Source organism: Temnothorax curvispinosus, unplaced genomic scaffold (assembly GCF_003070985.1).
Source record: "Temnothorax curvispinosus isolate PA1 unplaced genomic scaffold, ASM307098v1 QBEX01012418.1, whole genome shotgun sequence".
NCBI classification, from domain to species: domain Eukaryota; kingdom Metazoa; phylum Arthropoda; class Insecta; order Hymenoptera; family Formicidae; genus Temnothorax; species Temnothorax curvispinosus.
In genome coordinates, this window is record NW_020222198.1 from 22504 (window position 1) to 35316 (window position 12813).

Below are 12813 nucleotides of genomic sequence, written 5' to 3' on the forward strand. Positions count from 1 at the left end.
TGTGTGTGTGTGTGTGTGTGTGTGTGTGTGTGTGTGTGTGTGTGTGTATGTCAGGCGCAAAGACCGAAAACGCTCACTAATGGCGGATATATATATTGCATAATTTTTTTGAAAAGAAAAGATCAAAATTATATATATTTTTATATATGAGCAGTATTGCGTGTAGCCAGAGATGACGCAGCAATCGGACAAGGACAGATATAAGCCGATACATAGACAACGAGATTAGAAATGTCGAAATTATACTTACTGTTCATTTTATCAACCTGCATGTGCTTCTAATTCCTGTAAAATTCGTAATTTATTGCATATCCCCGCAGGGTTCGCAATCTACTACCAATACTATCCTTCTCCTCGCACTTTAACCCTTTGGACCAACGGCTTAACGTCTCTTTCCGAAAGACGGAGCCCAGTTTTCTCTGCACAAGAGCCTATCTTGCACGGAGGGGCGCAGCTATCGGAAAAAACATTTATGCAACACGTGCATGGAAAGTGCCCCATTACGCACGCTACGCGTGCGTGATAGACCACTTTCCAGGCACTTGCAACATAAAATAAGGAGTCGTGTGTAAAGATGAAAATTCCCGGGTGCGGAGTTTACGCACGAGCCGAAGGCGAGGACAAGGACACTTGTTACACGAATAACTATTCCATGCTTCATGGCTCTAGTGGACTCGAACCTGCTTCCTCAGATTACGAGTCTGGCGCTCTACCACTAGACCACTCAAATTTTCAATTTTTTCCGTTTTTGATATAAAATCGATTGCCCTATTTTAGATTTTTGTGCGTATTTTAATTAATTGCAGTGTAAAAAGAGTTTTGCAATTCTGTAAAGTCAATTTCTTTCTTCAAGATTTCTTCTAAAAATAAATAATCGATAAAAATGTCACTATATGTATATAGGATGTATATAGGATCTCCTAACGCGACTTTTTTAAAACAAATTTATTTTTTTATTTTGTTATACAGATTTAAAAATCCATTTCTAAAGATAAAGTATTGAATGCACTCCACAGCAAATAATATATTCTGGTACTCTTCCATACGGGCATCGCACGTACACATTCACTTTAATCTTTAATTATTTTTTACACATATCTTTTTTGTTAGGTATCTAAGCCTAATTCTGAGAACGGTATGTTATTTCTTCATGCAATAATCCACTCTCCACGCCGGTCTCATTTTGTAAACAAATTGTAGAATTTTTATATGAAGCAAAATAATGTAATTAGCCTTAGAGAAGGTAACGAAGATCATCTATACATTTCTGAAATTATTTTCGTTCTCGGCATAAAATCGATTTCCACCGGCGTGGAAAGCATATATATTAGTGCATACTTTAACTTTGAAGAAGGATTTTTTTTAAATCCATGGCATAAAGCCAATAAATTAATAAAAAGATATGCGTATTTTAAAAAAATCAGTATTATGGACGGCTTTAGGATCCCCTTGCTTAACATCCTCATAATTATATTTTTATACATCAAACGATCGACTTGTATTATATTTAAACGTCTTCGCGCACAAGGCCGCGTAGAACACGCACCAGTACTCCTATTCTGTAACTCTTAACGACAGTGTCGTTATCGTTATGATGTCGTTGCGCAGGTATATTATATGGAAAAAAAGCTGCGCAACGACGATATAACGATACCGATACTGTCGTTAGAGTTACAGAATAGGGCTACAGGATGGCGTGCGGGCAACCACAAATTCGCACACATTCGTGGATTACGAATTGGATGAATGGAGCACGGACTCTTATTTCGGTTACTCTGCTTTTTAGAGTCACGTACCGTTATTCAAACTACTCCCTCGCAATCTCTGTCATACCTTCGCCCTCACGGTCCTTTCCAGGTGCAACCACTCCCCACTCCACCAGTTTTCCCGTCCACCGCACCGGTGCGCGGTGGCACCGGCCGCTCGATGCGCGTGTGCGGTTCTGTGCCGCATAGGATAGGGAGAGAGAGCAATAAAGAGTAGAGTATCATGGAGTAGAGTATACGTCACCGCGCGTCATCGCGCGCACGCCGCTCGTTGACGCTCGCGCGGCGGCGACACGACAATTCACGACATCACACGCACGACATCACTATACATTGAACGCGCTGGCCGCGCTGCATGTGCTGTATTGCGGTAGAGTCCCATTGGGGCCATCAGCATCAGCTGTTCGCGGTCGGCGCGGCGTCGCGATCGCGCAACGCGACGAACTACATCACCGCGGTGGCGAGGTGGTCCAAGAGGTGGTCCAGCCGGAAAAGTCGCGCATTATATAAAGCGCGCGATGTGAGGCAGGTAGGCGACGGGCCCAGAAGATACCGCGCGGTCGTCGTCGTTGCGATCGCGTCGCATCGCATCGCGTTGCGCTGCATCGCGCCGCATCGCGTTGCGTTGCATTGGCGTAGCGTCGCGTCGCGGCGGAACGTTCCCCTCAGTCTCCGCAAGAGTAAACACGCGCGAGAGTGAATGCGCGCACGAGATAGCGTCCGCCGTCGTCGCGCGAGTTCGGATTCGCGTCCAAGGACGACAATCGGACGCTGGTGTGGTGATTCGCGGAAGAGGCTAGAACCGTCGGGCCGTATCTCACCGCGCGGCCGCGCGTCCGTTCTCTCTTCCTCATTACGCTCGGCATGTTTCGCGCTTTCCTTCGCGCTCGTGCAAAGTTCATTCCCGCCGACGGCGCGTCACGTTCGCGATAGCGCGAGGGTAACAGATCCGCGATAAGAGCCGTATCTGTCGTATTCTCGTGATCGCCGCCCACGCGCGACGACGCCGACGACGACGACGACGACGACGACGACGACGATTTATCGCTGTCTGAAGCTCACGAAGCTCCAGTGTGCACTGTGTGCAGTGTGCCCGGCAGGCTCGAGTTCCATCAGCGATCTGCCTGACAGCTCGACGGAATGTCCAACAATCTCAGCGAGGTCGATCCGTTCAGCGAGATGCCGATGGAGATGCCTGGGGAGCAAGAGCCCGGCGAAGGTACGAGAAGACGCGCGACGAATCCTGGTGATTTTCCACCATTATAGAATAAAACTACCGTTATAGAATGACGTTATCGCGCGGTGCGATCAGGTGCTATTGTTTGATACGCCGCCGGCGACCGTTGCATTGTTAGCTCGCTTATCGCGAATAGACACCGTGTATATTCGCGAGATGTTTAAACCGCGAGATCCTTGAGAGCTTGAGCGTAACGTTGCACATTTGATCGAGCACGCGAGGCGAATTTGGTTCGTTAGATTTGAGGCTTTCTAATTTATTCGTGTTTCTTGATAGATTAGAGTTTATTTATCTATTTAGATTTATCATATAGCATGTATTTTTTCCCTAAAATAAATCTACAAAGTTTCAAAAGCAAATATCATATTAAGATTTATATCGATAATTATATATTAAATATATTTATTATGCTGTCTATTATATTTTTATATAAATATCTATTTTTAAAAACGAGATTATTTTTATTTAGATATTTATACCTTTTTTGAAGCATGTCAATTATTCAAAAGGTATAAATAATTCTAGTTTTATTTATTTGTTTTTATTTTTAACACTCTCTCTGTATAAATTAAGATCCACGATAAAAATCAAATTATAAAATTTATCTTTTGTTACTATCATCGTTAATTATTGATAGGATATGAGATGTGACTTGAAATTTATGTCCTATGTGAAGGTGATGACGAAGTGATAGTGGAAAAAAGTCCAAAGAACAATGTAGAAATTAATACTGTGAGTAAAGCAGCTTATGCTGAGCCTTTGACCCCGGAGGAAATACAGTGGTTTTATAAAGACGGCGTTGACAAGAGGTGGAACGAGTTTTGCGGGTACGATAGTTTGAGAATCGAAAGAATTTATCGGGAACGTCAGAGTTTAATTAGCGAAAGTAATGACGGAACGAACGGCTTGCCACCCGCTGAGAAAATTGTAGTCAGAGGTGGCATGTACGATGTCGACATCGATAATATGAAATGCGTTTCGATATACTGGCCAGGTAAATATCACGTACATTTTATCTTCCTTTTACCCTTAGCACGTTATACTCTATTCTTCATGCCGTTTTGCATATTTACCAATTGCCTCTGCCTATTGCCGAAGTCAATAATGCCAATAACAGCGAATTAACAGCTGATGCGAATATGCACGAATGCCTTAATAATGATTCAATGCCTGTTTAAATTTCTGTATATTTTTTCCGTTTGTGCGTGCAATGTATGTCTTTATACTGCAGACTATTACTTTGTCCTTGAGGTTATTATAGCCAATTCGTATTGACTGTGCCTATTATGACTTGCAACATGTGCGAAACAAATATAACGCAGGCAATAGATTCTATCGCTGTAAAAAAGAGTTCATTCAGAGCACTTGGCAAAATATATGTCATTATTTATATATCTTGTAATATGTACAAATAAAAGCTCAATTTAAATTATTAACAGTGCTATTGTATGACAAAACCTGTTTTTTCTTGCATTTTCCTATTATAATTTTTTAGCATTACGGAGTTATCAATAATCTAATTTTTCTGTAAAAGGTAAGAGTATTCGAATATAAGTAACTTCAAATTTCACTCTTTCGGGCAAAGCTAAGTAACGAATGTTTAAGTTTATATAGAATTTGTTTACTTTGAATATATATGGAATACGCAAGAAACGCAAATTATAGTTTGTACAAATATAATGAATTGTACAAATTTTTATTGAAGGTGAGGAATGGGAAATTATGAGAGGTATATGGTATTATGATGGCAGTTGGATACCATTAGAAACGGAACATTCCAAAGTAATAGAAGAGGTACATCTTAAATTATTCCAAAAGGACAGCAACAATCAAAGTATCACTACATGTGATACAAATACTCCTCAATCCTATAAAGGTGCTCGTTTTACTCTTTTTATTCTTTTGATTTTCTTAAACTTGTATAATGCACATGTGTACGTGGATGGTATGTGCGTGTGCATGGATTTAATATTAAAGCTTTTCTTTTTGCTTTTTCAGTATTACACACCGAGCAGTTCCCCGAATTTCACGTTGACTGGCACTCGGTTAACGATGTGACACTGTATAGCGAATATACTCCTACTAAATTGATGCGTAGCGTTACATCAAAATTGGGTTTTGCTAAAAGTAAGTTCAGAATCAGAGATGATGAAAATATTTAAGCCATTTTTGTATCTTTACGTTACCCAAATCCGTTTTCAATTCTAATTGGCAGCAACAGGCTATCGATTAAAAAGGGGACATAAAACGTGTACAAGTATGGAGGATAAGCCGCGTGATATCGACCATCTAGTATTTGTTGTTCACGGAATAGGACAAAAACGAGATACTGGAAAGATTATACGTAACACAACATGGTATATAAAAATAATACGCATTCTTATGCAATATGTAATGGAGTATTTTTATAAAATATTGTTTTTAAAATACGAATAAATTAACAGTTTCAGAGATTGCGTGGGTTGGCTTAGACAGAAGTACTTTCCAAATTCTAAACACAGAGTAGAATTCTTTCCAGTTGAATGGCGGTCGTCGTTGAAGTTGGATGGAGGTAAAAAATAAATAATTTACTGTGCAAACATCTACTTAATTTACCGAATGTGTAACATTAACTTCTTCTTTCAGATATAGTAGATGCAATTACGCCTTATAGTGTATTGAGCATACGTCACTTGCTAAATACATCGGCAATGGATATTTTGTATTATACAAGTCCTCTGTATGGCGCTGAAGTCCGAGCTGGCTTGCAAAAGGAGCTGAATAGATTGTACTTCATGTTCGCGAGTCGGCATCCTGGTTGGCAAGGAAAGGTCTCGATTTTGGCGCATTCTCTAGGATGCGTGATCGTATACGACATAGTTACAGGCTGGATAGGACCTGACACACGGCTCCCATGCCCGCAGGCACAAGAAGTCTTATTGCAAGGACTGCAGTTTCCCGTGAGTAATCATAATTCTCTGTGAATAAACAATGCAAGATAAATCGATAGTTTAAGTTAAATTTTAAACTACATTTACAAAAGAGACTCACGCAAATAATTTTTAATTGTAAGAATTATATTAAGCAAAAATCGTTTTTTCCGTTTATAGATTGAGAACTTGTTTTGCCTGGGTTCGCCGTTGTCCGTGTTCCTGGCGCTGCGTACACGTACTCCATCCAATAGACTAGACGTGATGCCGCAAAGTTTATGCAAGAGATTTTACAACATATTTCACTGGTCCGACCCAGTGGCTTACAGAATGGAACCACTGTTGGAAAGAGGTTACAGTAAAATCGAGCCAGTTCTGATACCACCGTACGGAGGAGTTGACGATCAGCAAATGCCACAGTCACCTTCGTCGCTGAACAACGTGGATCCACCTCTACCGCCTACGGGTATTTCATTCTTCAAGCTTTTCTTATTATTTGATACGACCTTTTATAACGCGATTTTAAAACCGGAATATAAAGTCTAACTTTATTTTTTTTTGTTTGGACTTTACATTTATCTTCAGAAATATCGATGTATAATTAGAAGTCATTTTGCATATAGATTTCTATTACTTCTAATACTTTTGTCTACATAAGTTACTATGTGTAGTTAAAATAATAAATACTCAGTTTAAGCTGATCTAAATTAAACTGGAACAAATGACAAGAAAGTATCTTAATTCTTAAGCTGTTTGTATAGATTTTGGCAATTATCTAGTATAAGGGATGCTGCTCCGATGACCTTGACCTTGACATATGTTGTCAAGGTCATGACTCCGAGTGACCTTCAGAAGGTTTTAGCCGTCGTTCGTTATTCGTTAAAAAGTTATTAACAAAAAAAGTTTGAAAAATATAGCAGTTATTTTGAGTATTAGAAGACTAATATGTATGTGGAAATAGAGTATGAACGAAGGAAAGTCATTTAAAGCAGTGAATCGTTAATAAATAGAATAGTTTTTTTTTTAAGCGGAGAATAGTTGGTATAGAAAAGTATAATATGATTTTATGTTATAGAAAAGTATAAATACGAAAAGTATTCTCTGCTTTAACCAAAAACACAAACATTCAATTTTAAAATAAACTAACTATATACATGGCTGCGTTGAAGTCGTCTATATCCTCTTACTGACAGTACATCTGACTAGAAATCGTATGCATATACGATTATATATTGTTTACATATATTTGATTGAGCTTATATAATTTTTGTGTTATTTCTTTAAATACTAAATAAAAATTTTTACTGCTTTAACCGAAAGCAATAATTCGCTGCTTTAAATGACTTTCCTTCGTTTATACATGTATTATTTCCACATACATATTAGTCGTTTATGCCTTCTAATACTCAAAATAACTGCTATATTTTTCAAACTTTTTTTGTTAATAACGTTTAACGAATAACGAGCTACGGCTAAAATCTTCTGAAGGTGGTCACTCGGGGTCATAACCTTGACAACATATGTCAAGATGAAGGTCATCGGATCGGCATCCCTTATACTAGATAATTACCCAAAACGGATGCAAAGATGTGTGTACTGTACAAGAGTCAATACTTAACTCTTCAAAAAGTTATTTCCTTTCTGAAAATATTGCGAATATTTTCAACTCTTAAGCATAGACAGGTCTATGCTTTTAAGTTAAAAATCTTAACTAAGAATATTTAAAATAATATGGTGCCATTATGCGTAGTAACAGAAACTGATGATAAAGATGATAGCCCTGTGGATAGTCCACCCAATCGTAATGCAGAGAAGGGCTGGAGCCTTTGGGATTTAGTGCGCGGTGGTTGGAACGTTAGAGAAGGTCCGTCTTCGCCGACACCAGACTCAAATCCACCAATCCGTCCAGGTCAAGGTGATTATTATAATATGCGATATTACTATATACAGAAACCTCCTCTGTTATAAATTATTTACAAATATCTTTTGCGTCATTAGAATTAGCGCAACGATTGGATTATGTGCTACGTGCGGTTGGCTTAGGAAGGAATTATTTGTACACCGTAACAGCACATACGGCATATTGGAATAACTACGACGTGGCCTATTTCGTATTAACGAGACTCTTCCCGACGCTAGAAACATGATGGCGGTTTAAACACTTTAGCGCAGAATCCGAAATGTTTCTGCTAAAATGCTCTAGTCCATTGTAGGCCTTCTCTAGAACGTGATATTGCAAATGGGCCTACCACCAAAACAATCTGTGATAACGGAAAAACGATACAATAATGTTGCAAATTCTATGGAAAATCGATCATTTTATATCGTTCGTATAATTTGGTAATCGCTCTGTATCGAGTTACACGGGACGAACGTTTGTCTTTGCTCGTTTTGGAAAGTAACTTGTTTATACTAAAACATTAGATAATTGACATTTGTACGTAGCATAATAAATACTGTATCATAGGGACGCATGGAAGGAAATGATAAGTTTTACGAGTTATGTTACCACCTGATAGATTTATGAATATACGAAATATTTTTATTAAGTATGCTACTTTGTAAACTCTCTATGACTTGTTATGACACGACAGTTGTTTTCGAATAGTTTATAACTAATACATTAGCTCGACAACTAATGTATTCTCGTTGATTGCCTTTGTTATGTATATTGCCATATATATTTAAATAACATATTTTAAGATTAGTTTCAGATATGCTAAATATGTTATTGATCTTCTAGTAGAGTGAAGTAAGATATAATGTGATGCTTGCGAATTTTTTTTACATATATACTCGTTAATCGATTTACGAGCGTACTTTCAGATATCATATAATGCAGAAGTATTCGAATAATGCAAAAACATGAGACACCATATATTATATCATAGATTTTTAAATAATACATAACTTATTAAGATATGCTACTTGCAATTATACTGATATAGCTTATGTTTCTCTGAAGTTTATACCCTTTGATTTAATAGCGCTAAATTCGTGGTATAATTGTGTAGAATTATTTTTCATATTGTTTTAAAGAGCTTACTAAAGCACAAAATATTCTTACGAATTCCGTTAATAAATAGAATTATTGAATCTTTGAACACAATATTGAATTCTTTGTAGAGAATTTTAAAATAAAATTCTCTACTCTGATTGGATATTTTTAAATTCAGTAACATCATGAAACGCTATGAAATAACAATGAAATATCATACATTGGAAGTTTTACTTTGTTTCCTAGCATAAATTATTTTATATACTCATAATTTAAATTAATATAATTTAGTGCATAATGTAGTTAGTCTAAAAACTGAAATCTTTTTTATATTAAAAAATATTATTATTTTTATTTGTCGTATACATTTTTAATAACAGTATTTTCAGTGCATACATATAATACATCCATAATTGTGGATGTACATGTGTGTGGTTTTTAATAATCGTAAAATAAAAATAAAATACTGTTATTTGTTTAAAAAATATATGTATGCGTTACAATCATATTATTTTATATAAAATTGCATCTTAAAATATCTGTCTCTATATATATTTGCCTCTCTTTCCAGACTAAAGACCATTTGAAGACAGTTAAATAAGATAAGATTCGATAGATAGAGATTTTTTTTATCTCTTGCACATTATGTTCTTCTGATATCAATCATTTAACTAGCAATTTACTTCGATTTAGTTGACTTTTTTCAAATTGTAATCTCTAGAAAAGAATGAAATTTGAATTGCATTCAGTTTGCTTTATTTCTTATGTATTCTCCTACTAACTTTAATGAGATTCTTCGAGAGTATCAAAAGACAAGTATCCCAATCTCTCTCTAGCCTATTTTGTCCAATTTATCTTGACAGATAAATTTATATGTATATACAGATATTTTAAGTGTAATACCTATAGACAAAAATGAAACGAAATATAATTGTAATATACATACACACATGCAACACACATGATTATATTATTTTATTTTAAATGGCATGTTAATATATTCGATAATAGTTTTATACATATATACAAGGTTTTTCCGTACAACTTTAGTATGTTCTATGAGTAGAAATAAGGAAAAAATGTTATATAAACATAGGTCTCGAAATGCTTTATTATAAGAGATAACAACGGTCTTGCCATAGAGATAAGTGACACGTCATATACATAAGTGATACGCCGTTCGATGATTTTTATCTCATCTGCTTCTTTTAGTGCTTACTCTATCATGCTTACTATTTGAAATGATTGAAGGTTATTATAAAAATTTGTATGAATACTAGTAACGAACAGTACCTTGTAGAACATTATCCCAAAATATTGTGAATTATCACGATAAATGCACGCAAATAAATACATGGATATTCATTTTGTGAATGCAAGGACTTCTGTTAAGGAATATCAACCAAAATTCTCTAACAGAAGAGAGCCGCATCACGCAGTCTTTACTAATATTTATTTGCAATTACGCTTGACGGGTTTAAATTCTGAAAGTGATTTCAATATTATATGGATGTATAGCTCGTATTGACATGGACGGATGGCACTTTAAAACGCAAACTTAAGTGAAATTGTTTCTTACACATTTCGTACTTTTGCTATAACTTTCTAATAAAGCATTTTGGGACCTATGTTTATATAACATTTTTTTCTTATTTCTGCTCATAGAACATACTATACTAACGTTTGTACAAAAAATCTAGGACATTACATATAAAAAAGCATACGTTGTCTTTTTAATTTTATTAAACTAATTAAAATAATTAAAATTGTTCAAAATACTGATACTTATTGATATCAATTGTCTATTATTAGTTCTCGTCTATTATTACCAATGACAAATGTTCTTTTTATATGCCCTGCATGTCATCATTTTATATCTTATTAAAATATTTTATTTTTAATTATTAATAAAATTAAATATAATTTATCGCGGATTAGTTAATTATCGCAAAACTGTAATATAAATTTAAAGCGAGCTCCAAATATTTGCGATGTAGAACCGCGTAATAAATTCCTGATAAATTAAGGCACAAGTTTTATTCTTGTGTTTTTGCTGAGAAATGTATTATATATATTGAATAATGTATGGATTAACTATGTGTTTTTGCACTATTCTATTATTATTATATATGTTATAAATATGTTTGAGAGGCGAAAATATTTGTCTTCGTCTTTGCAATGTGTTCACCTTTTCTTTGATTAATTTATCCAGAACAGATAATTTAATAGAGCGACAATAATAAAAAAATTACATTAATTGGAATTTTATTAAAAGGATTAAATGCAGAATGAGAGGAGACGGAGAGAGAATATATCAAAATGTTATGTAACATGACACACATCATTATTAATAGGCCTATGGGAACATTGATATAAGTAATTTTTCATAATAAGATACGATATCCATCACTATGTGATACAAAAATCTGTTTTTTGAAGAATGTCTACATGATAATAGTAAAGATATGAAACAAGCAATCTGCCATAGTAACAAAGTTATAAGATATTTGTCAGTTACGAAATAATCTTTCAAAATTAAAAAAAATATAATACCAATAGATTTATGTTAGAGAATATGTACGAATACATTCTATTATATAAATATATTCTGTATGTCTGGAATACCATATGTAAGGCGTAATGCTCTTTCACAGGAATACTTATAATCTATTAAGCGCTGATTACGGCGACAAAACCAAAGAATTTAATCGTTACTTTAAAAGACAAGTTTAAATTATTACAATAAAATTGAAATTATTATCTTTTATGCTACGAAAAAATTTAGTAATTTTTAATTATACAGATTTCCGCAGACATAATTTTAATAAGACTAGATAATCACTTAAAAAATCGCAGAATAACAAGATATCATATCATAGCGTTTATATATTATTATTACACACGTTTTTTCGTGTTTATCTCAATCACATTTCACTGATATCCTGGGTCACCTATAAATTGGTATATTGTAAAACTGATAGTTTGATATCCTCGTTCAAGAGCATGCAAGTAAAAGATAACATATTTATGACATTAATTGATGAAATTTATATGTTTTATATACTACACGCCTCAATCACGTAATTTCAACACAAAGCAACATTTTTTTCGAGATAATGAAAGCTCTTTTATATCTGTTCTTCATGTTGCCTTATGTAATCCGACAACATTTTGGAAATAAATGTATTATAAAAAACATTCTCTCTGCTTCTTATATATATAATATCTTTTTTATATCGATTGTGTGATATCAATATGATACATCTCAGTCAAGTATGTTTTTATCTCTATTATATGTCATATTATATGTTATATTCACATGCGTTTATGATGTTTAATTAAAAGATTAATTTTTTTGCAATGTCATTTTTTATATTCAATGTTATAAAGTTTATATCTGAAAGAATCAATTATTAGACGTATATAGGGTTTAAAAAATGTTTATGGATAACGCACTGTTTTATTTATATTTTTAGCATGTATGAAATATATCAATTCTGTTAGAGCTCCTATTTTTCCCATTAGCCCACATTGAGTCGCAATATTTTATCGAATGCTGATTCATGTATAATTCTTTTATTGATGGTGTCGTAGATACAGTATAAAATTGTATTACAGTGTGATAATATAAGAAAAATACGATCAGAGAATATCAAATGCACACCGCGCCAATATCAAGATGTGCAAATAGCCTCGACAGCGGCTTTTGACAATAATACATTGAAATAAATACAATTTTTTTAAATGTGAATACGTATATAAAATTTAAATCAGTCTGAGAGAAACTCTTTCCACACACACACACACACACACACACACACACACGCGCACGCACACGCGCACGCGCGCGCGCGCGCACACACACACACACACACACACACACACACACACACACACACACAC

General features: G+C 34.8%; 2 protein-coding genes across 6 annotated transcripts in view; one reads left to right on the forward strand and one right to left on the reverse strand.

Annotated features, from left to right (window-relative positions):
• Nucleotides 1–2056, reverse strand: part of LOC112462428 (brahma-associated protein of 60 kDa-like) — a 21489-nt gene extending 19433 nt beyond the window's left edge. For both annotated transcript variants that reach the window (XM_025028187.1, XM_025028186.1), the window contains exon 1: nt 1834–2056. In XM_025028187.1, the coding sequence (XP_024883955.1) occupies nt 1834–1953 (120 nt within the window). In that variant the 5' untranslated portion in view covers nt 1954–2056. The remainder of the gene's footprint in view (nt 1–1833) is intronic.
• Nucleotides 2057–2145: 89 nt separating this feature from the next.
• Nucleotides 2146–12108, forward strand: LOC112462427 (phospholipase DDHD1-like). 4 transcript variants are annotated; one of them, XM_025028182.1, is made up of 11 exons: nt 2146–2295; nt 2855–3012; nt 3680–3997; nt 4709–4879; nt 5002–5130; nt 5219–5360; nt 5448–5554; nt 5629–5942; nt 6093–6378; nt 7663–7827; nt 7911–12108. In XM_025028182.1, exons 2-11 carry the CDS (start codon nt 2907–2909, stop codon nt 8057–8059), a joined length of 1887 nt encoding a protein of 628 aa, XP_024883950.1. In that variant the 5' UTR covers nt 2146–2295; nt 2855–2906; the 3' UTR covers nt 8060–12108. The 4 variants fall into 4 exon arrangements, with proteins under 4 accessions (XP_024883950.1, XP_024883951.1, XP_024883953.1 ...); XM_025028183.1 differs by lacking the exon at nt 2146–2295 and having other exon boundaries at nt 2308–3012; nt 7669–7827; XM_025028185.1 differs by lacking the exon at nt 2146–2295 and having other exon boundaries at nt 2309–2985; nt 7669–7827.
• Nucleotides 12109–12813: the final 705 nt, after the last annotated feature.

Coding starts and splice junctions, on each gene's coding strand:
- LOC112462427 (XM_025028182.1), top strand. CDS start 2,907: ATGTCCAACAATCTCAGCGAGGTCGATCCGTTCAGCGAGATGCCGATG. Junction 4,880..5,001: donor TACTCCTCAATCCTATAAAG/GTGCTCGTTTTA, acceptor TTGCTTTTTCAG/TATTACACACCGAGCAGTTC. Junction 7,828..7,910: donor ACCAATCCGTCCAGGTCAAG/GTGATTATTATA, acceptor TTGCGTCATTAG/AATTAGCGCAACGATTGGAT.